Here is a 19,492-nt window from a genome sequence, read left to right as displayed (position 1 = left end):
GGTAGAACGGCATGTTGATTGGCTTCCGTATTGAAAAAGTGTGGAAAGTACCCTTTAGCCATTTCTGTCATTCCAAACGTTTTAGGCGTTCGACTCAAAGGCATGGCCAAGTATCTCATCGAATCTTTAAACTGCACTTGTCCCACTTGCATGAAAATGATTTTGGCTCCGTTCAAAGTGACTTTAGGACGTTCGGTGCCATGTTCCGTATAGTACATCAAAAGAAACTGTCCATCGTATCCGGAGAAATTGTGAGCCATCACTGTGGCATGGCGATGACGATCTCGGTAACGTTCGATGTCCTCTTTGCTCCATGTCTTGTCGATGGGGTCTAAGACCCATTTGGCAAAATCGTCTAGCGTCTTTGGTCCTCGAAAGATTTTTTCACGCCCTCCAGGAATTTTGCTGCAGTGAGGGCAATAACTGAAGATAGGTTCTTGAATACACTTCTCGCACGCTCGATGAGCCACGCAGAAATTAGGAATGTGAATGCCAGTCTCTTGCATGCATTCGAAATCGAAAAAGATGAAATTGCCTTTCTTCTTGTGACCGTCCTCTTTCTCTGGTGGGGGTTGGTATTTTTGCACGTAACATTGGTGTTCCAAGTCCACGATGTGGTGACAAATGTGACATTGTTTCTTTCCTGAACGTACGTGTGCCTTGACACTATTGGTACGTATGCCTTGTCCACACGCGGGGCACAATCTCAGCAGTTGACAAGCGCATTTCTTCTGTGAACCTTGCGTCTTCAAATGTTGTTGGTAACAGGTAGGGCTGACAAACGTGCGCAGACAAGTTGAACAAGGCACTGGTTCTTCGCTCAGACAGGGTTGAGAGGCCAAACATCCTGAGCATTTCCATCCACAATGTTTGTGTTGCTCTCGATTATTATAACCATAGTCACATTTCTCACAATAATAAACATATCCCAGGAATGCAGTGATACTGGTAATGGTATCGAAATGTTCATCGTGATGATAAAGGTGAATGTATTTTCCGTCCTTAAAATGTTGGCCTCGAAACAACAGAGGCCCGCGCATTTCTTGAGGGTGCACTTTCAAGGTGTAGCGTGGAGCTAGGGCATCTTGCAATTTTTGCATCTCAGGAATGCCACAGGGTGTGTCTTTGGACAGTCCGGCTTGTTGTAACAGGAGTTCTGCTTCATTTCGTTGTTTGGCTCGGTCGGATTGTTGAATAGTTTTCCAGGTTCTTTTCCATTCTACCGTGTCGTTCCTGTTGGCATAGGTTCGTCCCACCACGATGGCACGGGCTAAACACATCTGGTCATGAGGGTTGTTAATTCGGACGAGACTTGTTTTGGTGTTGCGAAGGTCGTCCACCAATAAGACCTTTTTGCGTCCTGTCCCTTGAGGAAGAGAGACGTGAGCCATTTTCAGTGTGGCTTTACCATCGGTGATGTCAAACTTGTCATTGGATTGTTGCACCTGTTGTATCTTGTCCATGACTTTGGAAGGGGTCAGTTCTGCGGGTCTGCTAAACTCGATCCAAACAGGGGATTTCAAGCTGTCGTGTTGTATGGATAGTGTCAAGTGATCGTCTTCTTTGGGTTGACATTGTCGCTTGAGTGTGGTGAGCAAAGAATCCCACATCTCGGTGATGAACCCTTCTGCTTTCTCCAACGGTACGTCGGACTTGAAATCTTTAAACTTCACCGTGTAGGTGTAAGCCGTGGTTCTAAATTTTCTAGAGGAGCGCTTTTCCGTCTCTCGAATGTGATAGTACTTTTCAGGGTTGACTGGTGAACTTTGGTTTGGAGTAGACTCTCTCTGTCTGGTCGCAGACGTGGAAGGTGTTGGTTCAGGTTCGCTCATGTCTTCTATTTGAGCGAACACTTCTTTTCGTGTGTGAGGCGATACGTCACTTCGCTGCCTCTTACGTTCTTCTTCTCTCTCACTGAAATCGTGCGATCGTTTCATCTCGATTGCTGATTCAGAAATGATTTAACCAAGTTCATTCTTTCCATATATACCCTCTCTACCTCTCGTTGTGACAATGACTCGGTATATTTCACAAGGCAAGTGAAAGCCAAGCATATAGGAACCCAACGACAGCGTTGCGTCTTAAACACCTCATGCATCTTGACGACCCTTCGATTCAAACCCTACCACGAAAGAAAATAGTTGCAAGAAAAATAAAACAGACAGTTGGTGTCTTCAAGAGAGCTAGAGACGGCACTGTGTCGCTGGGACACGTACGTACGTACAGCCTTTACAAAAAATATCACAAGAGTGAACTGAAGACGCATGTAATTAAAGAGTGACCACAGAAAAGTACATCCAAACAAGTCGTGCTATATTTCGTAACATGACTAACATAATTTCCATGAGCCGCTCATGGCTGATCATTTGTGTTTTAGTTTTATTGTTTGTGAAGTGACTAATGGTCAGGTACAGAAAAACGTGTCTGATCATCTCACGGTGCGAATAACAAGTGAAACCAATTTGAAGCTAAGGCGGTGGAAAATATCGACTGACCAATGAAGTCACTTACAATGTGTAACACATTGTTTGATTGTAAATTCAGGGCAAGTAGAGTAGCGACCAACCGCAGAATAAAAAAACACGTCCGATCTTGTCGCTGTGCGAAAAGGTACTGAAGTCAATTCGAAGCGAAAGCGGTAAGAAAAATAAGTATAGCCAATGAAATCGTTTATGATGAGTGATGCATTGGGGTTTTATTAAAGGTAGTGTGGCAAAATAATACCAACGCAAGTGTGCTATTACCATTGCAGTGCAGACAGATTGGAGTGTAAACGTACAAACCCTTTGTTGCGTATTGTACCATTTCTTCTTGCCACGTCAAATATTAAACGGCCACAGTACTGGTTCGCGTTTTGAAACTGACAAACATTTTTAATCTTACTCAAACATTTCGACAAGCACACTCACATCAATAGAGACAGAATTGTAAAATATCGGTTAGCCAATGAAGTCACTTACAATATGTAACACATTGTTTGGTTGTAAATTCAGGGCTTGTTGACAGTAGTGTAGCGACCAGCCGCAGAACAAAAAAAAAACACGTCCGATCTTGTCGCTGTGCAAAAAGGTACTGAAGTCAATTCGAAGCGAAAGCGGTAAGAAAATAAGTTTAGTCAATGAAATCGTTTATGATGAGTGATGCATTTGGGTTTTTTTTTTAAGGTAGTGTGGCAAAATAATGCCAACGCAAGAGCGCTGTTACCATTGCAGTACAGACAGATTGGAGTGTACACATACAAACCCTTTGTTGCGTATTGTACCATTTCTTCTTTGCCACATCAAATATTAAACGGCCACAGTACTGGTTCGCGTTTTGAAACTAACAAACATTTTTAATCTTACTCAAACATTTTGACAAGCACACTCACATCAACAGAGACAGAAGTGTAAAATATCGGTTAGCCAATGAAGTCAATTACAATGTGTAACACATTGTTTGGTTGTAAATTCAGGGCAAGTAGTGTAGCGACCAGCCGCAGAATAAAAAAACACGTCCGATCTTGTCGCTGTGCGAAAAGGTACTGAAGTCAATTCGAAGCGAAAGCGGTAAGAAAATAGGTATAGCCAATGAAATCGTTTATGATGAGTGATGCATTGTTTATTTAAAAGGTAGTGTGGCAAAATAATGTCAACGCAAGAGCGCTGTTACCATTGCAGTACAGACAGATTGGAGTGTAAACGTACAAACCCTTTGTTGCGTATCGTACCATTTCTTCTTGCCACATCAAATATTAAACGGCCACAGTACTGGTTCGCGTTTTGAAACTGACAAACATTTTTAATCTTATTCAAACATTTTGACAAGCACACTCACGTTGTCGAGTAGCGTAGTTTTCTGGAGTACATACGTACGTGTCCCAGCGACACAGTGCCGTCTCTAGCTCTCTTGAAGACACCAACTGTCTGTTTTATTTTTCTTGCAACTATTTTCTTTCGTGGTAGGGTTTGAATCGAAGGGTCGTCAAGATGCATGAGGTGTTTAAGACGTAACGCTGTCGTTGGGTTCCTATATGCTTGGCTTTCACTTGCCTTGTGAAATATACCGAGTCACTGTCACAACGAGAGGTAGAGAGGGTATATATGGAAAGAATGAACTTGGTTAAATCATTTCTGAATCAGCAATCGAGATGAAACGATCGCACGATTTCAGTGAGAGAGAAGAAGAACGTAAGAGGCAGCGAAGTGACGTATCGCCTCACACACGAAAAGAAGTGTTCGCTCAAATAGAAGACATGAGCGAACCTGAACCAACACCTTCCACGTCTGCGACCAGACAGAGAGAGTCTACTCCAAACCAAAGTTCACCAGTCAACCCTGAAAAGTACTATCACATTCGAGAGACGGAAAAGCGCTCCTCTAGAAAATTTAGAACCACGGCTTACACCTACACGGTGAAGTTTAAAGATTTCAAGTCCGACGTACCGTTGGAGAAAGCAGAAGGGTTCATCACCGAGATGTGGGATTCTTTGCTCACCACACTCAAGCGACAATGTCAACCCAAAGAAGACGATCACTTGACACTATCCATACAACACGACAGCTTGAAATCCCCTGTTTGGATCGAGTTTAGCAGACCCGCAGAACTGACCCCTTCCAAAGTCATGGACAAGATACAACAGGTGCAACAATCCAATGACAAGTTTGACATCACCGATGGTAAAGCCACACTGAAAATGGCTCACGTCTCTCTTCCTCAAGGGACAGGACGCAAAAAGGTCTTATTGGTGGACGACCTTCGCAACACCAAAACAAGTCTCGTCCGAATTAACAACCCTCATGACCAGATGTGTTTAGCCCGTGCCATCGTGGTGGGACGAACCTATGCCAACAGGAACGACACGGTAGAATGGAAAAGAACCTGGAAAACTATTCAACAATCCGACCGAGCCAAACAACGAAATGAAGCAGAACTCCTGTTACAACAAGCCGGACTGTCCAAAGACACACCCTGTGGCATTCCTGAGATGCAAAAATTGCAAGATGCCCTAGCTCCACGCTACACCTTGAAAGTGCACCCTCAAGAAATGCGCGGGCCTCTGTTGTTTCGAGGCCAACATTTTAAGGACGGAAAATACATTCACCTTTATCATCACGATGAACATTTCGATACCATTACCAGTATCACTGCATTCCTGGGATATGTTTATTATTGTGAGAAATGTGACTATGGTTATAATAATCGAGAGCAACACAAACATTGTGGATGGAAATGCTCAGGATGTTTGGCCTCTCAACCCTGTCTGAGCGAAGAACCAGTGCCTTGTTCAACTTGTCTGCGCACGTTTGTCAGCCCTACCTGTTACCAACAACATTTGAAGACGCAAGGTTCACAGAAGAAATGCGCTTGTCAACTGCTGAGATTGTGCCCCGCGTGTGGACAAGGCATACGTACCAATAGTGTCAAGGCACACGTACGTTCAGGAAAGAAACAATGTCACATTTGTCACCACATCGTGGACTTGGAACACCAATGTTACGTGCAAAAATACCAACCCCCACCAGAGAAAGAGGACGGTCACAAGAAGAAAGGCAATTTCATCTTTTTCGATTTCGAATGCATGCAAGAGACTGGCATTCACATTCCTAATTTCTGCGTGGCTCATCGAGCGTGCGAGAAGTGTATTCAAGAACCTATCTTCAGTTATTGCCCTCACTGCAGCAAAATTCCTGGAGGGCGTGAAAAAATCTTTCGAGGACCAAAGACGCTAGACGATTTTGCCAAATGGGTCTTAGACCCCATCGACAAGACATGGAGCAAAGAGGACATCGAACGTTACCGAGATCGTCATCGCCATGCCACAGTGATGGCTCACAATTTCTCCGGATACGATGGACAGTTTCTTTTGATGTACTATACGGAACATGGCACCGAACGTCCTAAAGTCACTTTGAACGGAGCCAAAATCATTTTCATGCAAGTGGGACAAGTGCAGTTTAAAGATTCGATGAGATACTTGGCCATGCCTTTGAGTCGAACGCCTAAAACGTTTGGAATGACAGAAATGGCTAAAGGGTACTTTCCACACTTTTTCAATACGGAAGCCAATCAACATGCCGTTCTACCCCATTTGCCTGAGGCTCACTATTACGACCCCGACAACATGCGTACCGAACAACGAGAAGATTTCTACGCTTGGTACCAGGCTCATGCCTCTGACCCCTTCGACTTTCAGGAAGAAATGTTAAAGTATTGTCGTTCCGACGTGGACATTTTACGACGTTGCTGTGGAAAATTTCGAGAACTGTTCATGGAACACGGAGGGGTCGATCCTTTGAAAGAAGCTTGCACCATTGCCAAAGCGTGTTCCTTAGTGTACCGCCAACGATTCATGCCTCAAAAGACCGTGGCTGTCATCAGTCCTCAAACGACGAACTATGTCAAGCGTCAATACTCGGTCAAAGCCCTACGCTGGTTACATTACTTGTGCGACAAGGAAGGCAAATGGATTCAGCATGCCCGCAACGGAGGAGGCGAAAGGACCATCGGAACGTATTCGGTCGATGGCTGGGACTTAAAAAACCCCAAGATCGTGTATGGGTTTAACGGTTGCTTATTTCACGGATGTCCCGTCTGCTACCCTGACCGTGACACTAAAAATCAGTTTTTACAACGGACCATGGAAGACCTGTACCAGGACACTTGTCAGCGACGCTTGAAGTTAGAACAGCAAGGATACCAAGTGGTGGAAATGTGGGAACACGAATACGATCACCGTTTGAAAATCGATCCCGAGTTTAAACGTGTCGTGGAAAGTTACAAGCTGATGGACCCCCTGAACCCGAGGGATAGTTTGTACGGAGGAAGGACCAATGCCACCTGTTTGCTGTACCAAGCCGACGAAGAGAAAGGAGAAGAAATCAAATACTTGGATGTGTGTTCGCTGTATCCCTACGTGTGCAAATATTGTCACTTTCCTACAGGGCACCCGCGATTGCTGACGGAACACATCGACCTGGTCAACATTCGACAATACGAAGGCTTGATCAAGTGCAAAGTTTTGCCTCCCACGAACCTATACCATCCCGTCTTACCTCACCATTGTCAAGGCAAACTGATGTTTCCCTTGTGCCGTACTTGTGCCGAAACGTGCAACCAAGATCAGCCTTGTCAGCACACCCAGGAAGAACGGGCCTTGACGGGAACCTGGGTCAGCGTAGAATTGTTCAAAGCTATGGACATGGGATACCAACTGTTAGAAGTGTACGAAATTTGCCACTTTCCCAAGACACAACAATACCACAAGGGTGACCCTACTCAGAAAGGCATTTTCGCAGACTACGTGGATGCCTTTTTGAAACTGAAGCAAGAAGTCAGCGGCTATCCTTCCTGGTGTCACACTCCCGAAGACCAAATAAAATTCAAAGAGAAATAAAGGGACCAAGAAGGCATCACTTTAGACCACATCGAGAAAAACGAAGGCAGGCGATCGTTTGCCAAAGTGATGTTAAATTGCTTGTGGGGTAAAATGGCACAACGACCGTGTTTACCCAAGACGGAATATTTGACAGAACCTTCCCGCTACTTCCAGATGATTCACGACAAAACCAAATACATGAAACACGTGGACGTCGTTCGAGAGAATTTAATCTTGGTCAATTACGAAGAAGATCTGGACTTTGTACAAGACGACCCTTTTGGAAATGTCATCATTGCGGCTTACGTGACAGCTCATGCTCGCTTAAAATTGTACGAAGCTTTAGAACTGTTAGGGGATCGCGTCCTGTACTTTGACACGGACAGTTGCATCTACATCGATCGACCGGGTCAGCAACACCTTAACATCGAAGGAGACCGTTTAGGAGCCTGGACAGACGAACATCCTGACGACAAGATTCTAAGTTTCGCGAGTGGTGGTCCTAAAAATTACGGCTACGAATACCGGGACCCACAAGGAGAAGTGCACACAGAATGTAAAGTGAAAGGATTGACTCTGAATTATCGTACCAGTCGTGTGGTCAACTTTGGCGTATTGAAAGAAGCATTGCAGTCTGGAGAGGATGCAAACTTTAAAGTGACCACCTACCAGCCGAACAAGATTGTACGTTTACCCACTCACCACATCGTCAGTCGACCCTTGGAAAAAGTCTATCAAATCGTGTACCAGAAGCGAGTGCGACTTCCCAACCACTTTACTTTGCCGTACGGTCACATCAATATTGGTCAGCATATAAAAAAGGACAACGTCCAAGACCAACAGTTCATTGTCACTACTAAGACCAATTGAGAAAAAATGAATCCCTTCAAACAGCAAGTATACAGCGTAAGACTCAAGTCCAACGAGAAACTCGGGTGTGATTCTTTGCCTCACTATCACATCACCAATGCAGTAACACATCTTAGTTATTTATGTACTAACGCCATGACAAACTACGTGCAGCTAGTGAAACTTCCAGACCACAAAACTTTACCTTATGGACATACTGATATCACCCAGTATAAAAAGGGACGACTTCCAAGAACGACACTTCATTGCGAGGACAAGCAACGAGAAAGATGAATCACTCTACGCAGATGAAAAAAGAGAAGGAACAAACATCACTGACCTCTTTCACTACCATACCGTCACAGCAAAGTGCGTCCAAGAAGGGAAAGGATTCAGTAGACCTACAGGAGTATTTTAGCATCCAAATGACTCAGACAGCGACCTCAAGAAAATTTAGAACGACAACTTACACCTACACGGTGAAATTTAGAGACTTCGCGTCTGACATTTCAGCCGAGGAAGTAGCAGGTTTCATTACGGACCTACTTGACTCACTGTTAGAGGAACTCAAATGTCATTGCCAAGTCAAAGATCGAGGTCGTTTGAGCCTATCTATGTATCGCGACAGTTTGAACTCACCTGTATGTCTCGGATTTAGCACACCTGCAGAAATAACTTCGTCCAAACGTTTTAGGGCTATTGAAGACGTGCAGTCGATGAGAGGAAAATTTGACATCAACGAAGGAAAAGTAACCATTCATATGGTATACATTGTACCTCCATGGGAAGAAGACGATGACTGCACTTGATCTGCTTACTGATAAGTGTACCTAGCACGATGGATATAACAGCCGATTTATGAATGAAACGGATTAAGTGATGGGAAATATCTACGCTGGGACACAAGTGCTAGCTGACCAGATTTTTAACAACGTGTGAGACGAATAGAGAGAGAGAAACATGAACTTTGTCCTATTTGATTGCATGTTACTTGTTTTGTGTTCGCTTTTTCTTATAAATGAACATTAAATGTAAACAGGTTTACTAGAGCCAAGAACTAAATAACTAGTAAATAGGTTTGTTTGATGTAGAAATGTTTATGTATTAAATGGATAGTGCTTAGACCAAAGCACAGGCCAGAGAGCCCATGTATATACTTGAATAAATGTTTTGAACCCATACAATAGACTTTTCTTTTTTGAGCCATTATTCTCTCTGTGAGGTTTGTTTTAGAACATTTCTGTCGTCTTTTCTGTGTGTTTAAATGTGTATTTGTATGTTTGTCCCTATCTACCCTTTGTCCTTACAAATACATTAAAATCCCTATAAAATGTTTTGACCCTATAAACCTCATGACGTCACCCAAAGTTCAATTCCCATTGACATCCAGGTGACATTCCCATGTTCAATTTCCATTTACGACAAAGTGCAAACCCCATATTTTAACGTTAAAGTCCCATTGACGTTAAAGTACCGGTCCTGTTCAATTTCCATGTTCAATTCCCCTTGACGCTCTACAGTTCCATCCATGTTAAAATTTCCCATGTTAAATTCCCCTTGACGTCAGAGTGAATCGACTGTTTTTGCATGGTAAGTCCACTTGACGCTAGGGTGACCCCATATACTACTGATGTTTCTTTTCCTGTAAATGTATGAAGTGCATTCATCGTGTGATACAACTGATGTAATGTTTCCGAGTCCGATTTCAAAACGTTTTAATTTTTTTGGAATGAGCAATGTCAGTCCAAAATGTCTTATAAAGTAAACGCATGACGTCTGAGGCATGCAAATGTTAATTTTTATACCAGGAATTTTTTATGTTTGTTACACAGCATAGTTTGTCATGTAATGATCTTGGATCTGTCCTCATTTCATGTAAGATTTACACATCATATTTTGTCGTGTATTGCGTAGAATATTGTATCTGTTCTCGTTTCGTGTAAGGTTACACGGAATAGCTTATCTCGTATTGAGTAGAATCTTGTATCTGTCTCCATTTCATGCAAGACCACACGTCAGATATTGTTGTGTAATGAGTAGAATCTTGTATCTGTCCCCGTATCATGCAAGACCACACGTCAGATATTGTTGTGTAATGAGTAGAATCTTGTATCTGTCCCCGTATCATGCAAGACCACACGTCAGATATTGTTGTGTAATGAGTAGAATCTTGTATCTGTCCCCGTATCATGCAAGACCACACGTCAGATATTGTTGTGTAATGAGTAGAATCTTGTATCTGTCCCCATTTCATGCAAGACCACACGTCAGATATTGTTGTGTAATGAGTAGAATCTTGTATCTGTCCCCATTTCATGCAAGACCACACGTCAGATATTGTGTAATGAGTAGAATCTTGTATCTGTCCCCGTATCATGCAAGACCACACGTCAGATATTGTTGTGTAATGAGTAGAATCTTGTATCTGTCCCCGTATCATGCAAGACCACACGTCAGATATTGTTGTGTAATGAGTAGAATCTTGTATCTGTCCCCGTATCATGCAAGACCACACGTCAGATATTGTTGTGTAATGAGTAGAATCTTGTATCTGTCCCCATTTCATGCAAGACCACACGTCAGATATTGTTGTGTAATGAGTAGAATCTTGTATCTGTCCCCATTTCATGCAAGACCACACGTCAGATATTGTTGTGTAATGAGTAGAATCTTGTATCTGTCTCCATTTCATGCAAGACCACACGTCAGATATTGTTGTGTAATGAGTAGAATCTTGTATCTGTCCCCGTATCATGCAAGACCACACGTCAGATATTGTCGTGTAATGAGTAGAATCTTGTATCTGTCCCCGTATCATGCAAGACCACACGTCAGATATTGTTGTGTAATGAGTAGAATCTTGTATCTGTCCCCGTATCATGCAAGACCACACGTCATGTATTGTTGTGTAATAAGTAGAATCTTGCATATATCCACGTTTCATATCGCATTACACGGCATATTTTTTCGTGTATTGAGTAAAATCTTGTCTCGGTTCCCATTTCATGTAAGACCACATGTCATATGTTGTCGTTTAATGAGTACGGTCTTGGACTTGTCCTCATTTCATGTAAGTACACACGTCATACGTTGTTGTGTAATGAGTACACTGTTGCATCTGTCCCCAGTTCATGTAAGTACACACGTCATACGTTGTTGTGTAATGAGTACACTGTTGCATCTGTCCCCATTTCATGTATGACCACATGCCATCCGTTGTCGTGTAATGAGTACAATTTTTCATCTGTCCCCATATCATGTAAGATGACACGTCAGATTGTTTCGTGTAAAGAGTAGAATCTTTCATCTTTCCTTATATAATGAAAGATTTACTAAATTTTTCAGATAACTTCAATGTTATATCCTCCAAGGGTATCAAAACGTAGACATCATTCAGCTCGTTTTGCGAATGTAATTTACAATCAGTAATCACGTTACTTAAGAAAGGCAACTCGTTTTATCTTTAAAATGTGTACGATATATCTTTAAACTGTATCCATTTTCCTGGTCACGAAGATGATAGACTTTAATGCCACTCTTCTTTCTTAAGACAACTATGTATTTTTAGCCACTTCGTGAACAAATTGAACTAAATCATGCACCCTAATTACCAAACATTTTACCATAGTCTCTGGAAGGTTGGAATTTCTACCCCTCATCAAACACGTACATTTTTTAAACACACACACACACACACACACACACACACATATATATATATATATATATATATATATATATATATATATATATATATATATATAAACAAGTTTGTTGTGCGATCAGTTTCAAATTAATATAATAGTTATTCTTCTTTATTTTAGTGTCATGTGGTACTCCGCCAAGTATACCAGGTCTAAAGTTACTCAACTTGACAAATGGAACCTTGCCGGGAGACGTTCGCTATTATATATGCCAGAATGAAAGTTTAACATTTGATTACACATTCACCGCCAATGCTGAATGCTCTAGCATCACATGCCAGATCAACGGTCATTGGACAAATTTTAATGGCACGTGTAATGGTAGGTTTTCATATCAAAATGTCAATATAATTTGCGCGTACGTTCTGTCGTGTGTCTGCACTTATATAGATCTATAGGAAGTGCGTCGTTGTGAGCAAAACAATTGTTAGAATACGAATTGTGTGATTGTGTTCAGAGAAAAGGGACTTAAAATGGTTCAAAAGAAAGAAAGGACATGAGAAATAACCGAACAGTAAAAGCAAATAGATTGGGTGTTTGCATTTTAGTGATGTTCCTAGTGTGCTTGTTTTCAAACACGCTCAACGACTTGTTTGTGAGAGTTTCGTGTGTGTGTGTGTGTGTGAGAGAGAGAGAGAGAGAGAGGTTTAAATGGTATGCACGTTAGGATTGGAAAGTATGTTTTCTGAAGCGGAATACATCGTGCTGTGTTTTTAGTTATTTGACAAATTGAAGTCTTTCCTTAATTTACTTTCATCTAGTGTACGTTGAGTATATTCATATTTCTTGATGTGAGATTTAAAACAAAACAAAAAAACAATACTTAACCTTTCTGTCTCGATTGATACAAAAACGATATTTAAAAAATCGAAACAAAGATTCGTGTAAATGTCAATATAATATAATCAGAAAGAAATATCCTATTAATTCCACAGATACGACTTTCATGAGATTATAACAAAATATTTATGTTGCAAATCACAAACATTGCTTTCAATTACCAATTACCGGTGATCTAATTCCGGTCTGATCGTATACCTTTCACAGCATTATTCAGTACACGATATATGAGTTCTCGTTGCTGTTACATTGTTTATATTTACTTCTTCTTTATCCCAATTTCCTCCACTTTCATTTTACAACAAACTATAATAATATTGCACTTCGCTACAAACCATTACAGTTGCTTTTTTCAGAGCCATTTGCAGGTTTGCTAACAAACGCTAACGGCTCTATGGCCGGATCATCGGGTAGAATTACGTCTCCAAACTGGCCTTCAGTCTACGTTCCTCCATATCATGCCGTTTATAGATACAGTATCATAACTGCGGGGAATTCCATAACCTTCACATTCAACGGCGCTTTCGGCATAGACAGCCAGTCTGCTCTAGTTATTTTCTGCGGATTCGATGTACCGATAGACCATCAGTAAGTAACCCTGGCATGTTTGAGGCCCTTCATTTCTCTTTTATCCTCATAAATAAATTCGAAGCTAGGTTTCAGTCTATTAATAGGCATAAGACAAGATATAGCGAGTATGATACAACGAAGGTGACTGCCGATTGTCACTGAAAACTTTAACTTGCTAAACATAAACTTTACAAAGAGTTATTCTACGAATAAACTGAGTTCCCAATTTGTATTTTTTAAATAAACTAAATTATTGCTGAAAGCTGCATGCAATGGCTCGACTTACCCTATTATGCCCACAACTATTGACATGTTTCATTTGTCTTCACGTTTTGTTTCATTTCACGCGTTCTCTGATGTCAGCAACTTTAAAGATATGGACGAGGTCACTGAGTTAAAAACGAAACTTTCAAAGAAGCAAACGAATAAACTTGATATTCGCAATGTCAGCAACAAACATGAGACGCATTAATTGAAAATACCGTTCTGATCATTGAAACATTTATTTAGGAGAATATTCATATCTTTTCGCAAATAGAATAGTTAAGACTATGACGAGTGTTCTCTAGGGTCTGAACAAATATAGCATAGAAAAGAATACTGAGGCTATAGGCTATTGCATATCTATCAGACACGTACCATTTTACAAGTCTGTCAAAATACTTGATTCGAAAAAAAGTGCAACCGAACGTTTCGGTGGGAAATTAGAAACCTCAGTGCCAATGATCCAAGACGACGAAAAATTAAATGGAGTGTCACACAACAGCTGCTTTTCAATTTTCTCCGTGTAACTATTTTGATACAATGTTAGGCTGGCGCTAAAAGACACTGTATGATACAGGTCATAGCTGGGGTCCCTCTAAGCACTAGATGCAAATGATATGGCATAAGCACGTTTTCTTTAGATGGTAATAAGAATGGTACTAAATATTCATACATTTATGCATCTTGAATTTCCTCAAATTGTACTTTCTTTGTTAGTTCTTCAAATCCGATCGACATGTCCTGCAAAACCTGATACACACCGAAGCTGTACTGGAATTTTGAGTAGCCTACGTTTCCAGTTGAAATACATTCATTTACTGCACTGAATTGACCAAATAATCCAGCCCCTCAGTATCAGAAAAGCAGAACTGAGTTGAAACAGCATAGAAACAAAAGCCATACATATTCATTCACAATATAACTCTAAATTTCAATTTTGAGTAGACCAAAACGATAATTCATTTTGAAACTGATGTAGAACATGCGACCAAGTTAAAAGGTCGCTAGTTGGCGCGATGTGCGCACGAATACTGGTATTGTGTATTGATGGATCAACGGTTGTGAATTTATTTTGGAATAAAGCATAATTTCAATTACATTGTTTCTTGAAATGTCTTTTATTATATATCCTTAGGCAGTTAAACAAAATCAGCATACAACAAAAATGTTACTGTATTTGTATGTGAAAATATGAACTCGTTTTCTTCCTGAAAAATAATGTACTCTGCATGGTAGTGCAGTATTTGTCACAAAAACTCGAACTTATTTTCCCTTACAAATACAGAAACCTAAAAATCTTCCTGTAATGCTTCTGGCAACCCTCACATGATTGCCTTGTCATAGAAATTAACATTTTATTTTCCGTTTAGGCTCTAATTCTGCTTTTTTAATCCAGCTACCAATCTTCAAGCGCTATCAAATCTCCAGGAAAAAAATAGTGGAACAATATTAATGATCTTTTTATGTACTACAATAGGATGCAATAATAGCTCATTGGTTCAGTTAGCGTAGCAGTACTTTGAATTCACAGACAGCCCGTGCAGTACAAGTTTTAGCCATTTTGAACCTAGCACAAGATCAAACATAACGAAACTGTACGTCAGATTGATAGCCTTATCTCTTGGTAGGGATTCCAAACGAGCAATGGCTGACTAAACCCACATGTCAACTCAGAGCAAATAAGTGGATGATATCATAACGATATGTCGATGTGGGCATTTATAGCAGCCGAGAATGACATTATGTCGACGTTACACGGGCAGCAGATTTTAGGTACTTGTGCCACTTTGGAATAATCAATCAAATCATATCCCACATTCGTATATCAATTAATGTCATAAAATGTCTCCCCCACACACATGTAATCATAATGTTGCATGTTAGAGGCAGTATTCCTAAACATTATTTATAACAAATAATTGTATTTACTTTGCGACAATATCTATCACAAAATAATCTTTTCACAGGAATATGATTTATATCAATAGATCAACAAATCCAGGAACATTCACCTGTTTGTCAGGATGTGCCACCGTCGCTTTTCAGGTCAGTGACTTTGGTACAGGGAGCCGGCAAGGATTCGACATTACCTGGCAAGCCCACAATTAGGTATATTGATTCTTATTAGGTATACAAAAATTAGGTATAATGCTACTTATTAGGTATACAACAATAAGGTAAACTGCTACTTTTTATTTATATAACAATTAGATATAGAAACAATTAGGTATTCTGCTACATATGAGGTATGTAACAATTAGTTATACAACAATAGGCATACTGCTACTTATTAGGAATACAAACATTGGGTATACAACAATTAAGTATACTGCTACTTATGTGTATACAACACTGCTATTTATGGGTATACATATGGGTACTGCTACTTATGGAAATGCAACAATTAGGTATACTCCTACTTATTAGGTATACAACAATTAGATATACAGAAATTAGATATACTGCTACTTATTAGGTATACAACAATAGGGTATACTGCTACTTACTAGGTAGACAACAATAAGGTATACTGCTACTTATTAGGTATATACAAAATTACATTACATAGACATGTAATGAAATTAAACAAATAAAAAGATTTTAAAACTTACAAACAATTAAATTAAATGAAATATAAATTAAATCAAATATACGTAACAGCAAGTGAAACCCCGTTAAATGGACTTCTGTCCTCTCATTGGTTAAAAGAAAATGACGTCCTGCATTTATTTGTAACTTATTTTCTGTTGGACAATGAGAAGGCAGTATTCCATTCAGCGCATATTAAGCGGGCGCGATCAGGGCCATGTCGAGCAGTAGCATGGTAAAATGGTCTAGCGTTTCTTACAGGTATGATAGTAAGCCAAACTTCGGATACGCATACAAAGTCGAATGCCTGAACTAAATATGGGTACCAAATTTACTAAGCTTTGTAAAGCTTTGCTTGAAATATCAGCGTTTATTCTGAAATAGGTCACGCGATAAAGGAGATAAGTGTCCTCCCTTGTAGTTATTGTATAGTACATGTATGACAGATAAATTGTAAACAACCATAAGAGCCCTTGTGGATAAAACCAGGTGAAGCGCCGGTGCCATATTTTGTCCACCCCTGTCTTATAGCCAGTGCAAACATGTCGCATTTTTGCCTTTATAAAACAAGTGCGCGATTGAGATGGGGTTGAGGGTGATTGATACATGCCTTACTTCTTTAATATCCTTTAGAAGCCCCCGAGCATCACCGTGGATATTTGCTAGAAAATCGGAATAACATTACAATAACGAACGACTTTCACGTAGGGGAGCTAGTTTTACAGTTATTGGTCTGCATACATCTATGCGTATATAACCGTTCAAACTATCCCAGATTATTCAACCACGATTGTCATAATCATGCAGGTCCTCATTGTGGATTGAACAATCACTAGCATGACCTTCATGTCTTTAAATAAAATGGCAGCGACACGTGGAGAGCACAAGACTTAAAGGCAAGTCATCTATATCAGAATTTCAGACACCGTTATTGGTCAACGTTATTTTCAGGTGTCTGAAATGCAAAAGCGTTATACGTGCCCACAGGATCAACGCTAACAAGTTGGTGGTAAATCACACAGGATTTCGACTATAAACATTGATTGTACAGCAGGAAGCCACAGTGGCCCCAACAACAACTTTATGCATCTATCGTTGGATACTACGTAAGATGTGCTTTTCATTGATCACCATGAAAAAGTCAAAGAGGAAGAAGAAGAACATCAGTGGTTGAATAAATTTGCACTAGAAGGGACTAAAACAACTATTGCTGAACTGCATTTAATTGATCTGCATTCTAATCTCTCTCTGTTGGCAATATGACAAAGTAAATGCCAGTCACTACAGACTCACAGAAGAGTATAACGGCGATACAACCTTGTACATAACATGAGTTTATATTTTGGACTAAATTAAATTTTGTAAAGTTTCCAGGAGAAACGACATAAACTCTGTGTTTAGTTAACAGGGACGATGATGGGGATGTGGTGCAATTGAAGGTAAGTGACATATGAATACAATAATTAAAACAATGAAGTAGTTCATGCTCTATTCCTTGCTCTATTTACTTCATGGACCAGCTTGTAGAAGTGTAAAGGCCATAATAGACGTATTTAGCATGAAACAACAAATACTCTAATATACAAAATGTCATTACAAAGCTCAAAAGTTTCGAATAGAAATTATATTAAATTTCAACATTTTGTCCAACTATAGTGTTGTACATCTTCGACGAAAATAAAATGATTAAATAGTGCTGGATCTAGACAGATGTTAATAATGCTTGATAACTGTTTTAATGTAGCATTGAAAAACCAAGAAGAATAACACAAAACGTCTTGTAACTCGTAACTTTGACAAAACCAATGTAATGTAACATCTGGTACGGATTGTTTCATCAATTTTACTATTTCAGCTGTCAATATTCTAAAACATTCCTGTACCTATAATACTGCCGGACACTCTGAAATGAATTTCTGACGGAGGAAATGCTTCTCAAGGTTCAGTGAATGTTATGATATGGGAAAAGCGAGTTGTCTTATTAAAATGACATGGATATCGAAAATAAAATTTTAAAAAACCTTGTACAGCGATGAAACTGACCAAGCAGGGTATGACAGAAGTCTTGCTTATCGAAATGCACATTAATTAAATACACATGAGCACCGGCATATTATTTGTAATAATAATAATAAGAATAAATTCTATAATAAAACTAACAACTTGATCACCCCTCCCCAATAATTCTTTTTTTATTACCATGATTGAATCTGAATATGACAGCAAACGAATATCGTGTATTATAAATGAAAGAGACGAGAATTGCGTCACCTGAAATAAAATGAAAAACGTATTCCGAGGCAAAGCGTATTGCCAATGTTCTCGATATATTCTTTATTCATATCGGGGAAAGTATTGCTTAAAATTCCCAAGTCTATCTCATGTCCATTGTGTTATTTGCAGAAATTCGTACTAACCTAGAATTCGAAATACGCCTTTCTGGTATGAAGATATTAACTTCAGTAATAAAATACACTGGCAACAGTCAATGTACACTCCTAAAAAATGTGTGCCCCTGTTGTTCTAAGCACATAATTGATTTCTAATTAAAAGGAGGTAAAATTCTATACATATTGAAAGACGCACTTGTTTAAGATATTTGTAAAAAAAAAAAGGTAATACATCAGATCCAGGTAAATATTGCCTACTATCTGTTTTTCCTCTACTTTACAAAGTTTTTGAGCGAAATGTTTATCTACCGTCATTAGGCTGGTGTTTCTAAGTTTCGTTTCACATATTTCGCAAAATGAAGCGAACGTGCTGAATTGTACAATATTGTTAGTATATGGAACCTTCCATTTAGAAATGAGTAACTGTGGGGCAGCTTTGGTTGAGGTTTCGGCCCTTTCATAACCATATACGCGAAAGTGACTGAAAAGCCGACAGTACATAATTCTTATCTTGGCTGGTTTAAGTACATAATGTTCCTTAGATATTAACAGGTTTTCGTTTTTCAGATTTTGCACGGCGTCGAGTTAGGAAAACTAATCAGAAATATGATTTTTTTTTAAATAATAGAGGTTTCACTGTAGTTCAGGGATTTTAGTATTGCTGTAATGTCTGCAGTAAAAACTGAGGCTGTTTCAGGTAGCTGGCTTGAGATGTTCTTTCTGGGTTTTGCAATGACAGCTTCAATTATGTTTCGAGCCATTAGGGACGTACAGCTACGTTTAGAAGCTTCGATTTCATTAAGGAGAGGATCTGTCTTGGACTCTTCAAATTGGCATGGATCAATTATAATTCTGCGTGATGTTGATAATCAAGGTGGTGATTATAGCACACATAACTAGTTAGTGGATCCGAAATTTACTTTGCTGGT

General features: G+C 39.8%; 1 protein-coding gene across 1 annotated transcript in view; it reads left to right on the top strand.

The window, feature by feature from the left end:
• LOC149776240 (uncharacterized) overlaps positions 1 to 19,492 on the top strand; it is a 49,235-nt gene that overhangs the window by 21,219 nt on the left and 8,524 nt on the right. The window contains exons 4-6 of the mRNA XM_089942279.1: positions 12,031 to 12,231; positions 13,107 to 13,338; positions 15,552 to 15,693. Of these exons, the coding sequence (XP_089798405.1) occupies positions 12,031 to 12,231; positions 13,107 to 13,338; positions 15,552 to 15,693 (575 nt within the window). The remainder of the gene's footprint in view (positions 1 to 12,030; positions 12,232 to 13,106; positions 13,339 to 15,551; positions 15,694 to 19,492) is intronic.

The sequence above is a fragment of the Sinohyriopsis cumingii genome, chromosome 18 (genome assembly GCF_028554795.1).
Source record: "Sinohyriopsis cumingii isolate HCF-2022 chromosome 18, ASM2855479v2, whole genome shotgun sequence".
In the NCBI taxonomy this organism is placed as follows: Eukaryota; Metazoa; Mollusca; class Bivalvia; order Unionida; family Unionidae; genus Sinohyriopsis; species Sinohyriopsis cumingii.
Note: the sequence above shows the minus strand (reverse complement) of the source record. Positions and strands in the feature narration are given on the sequence as shown.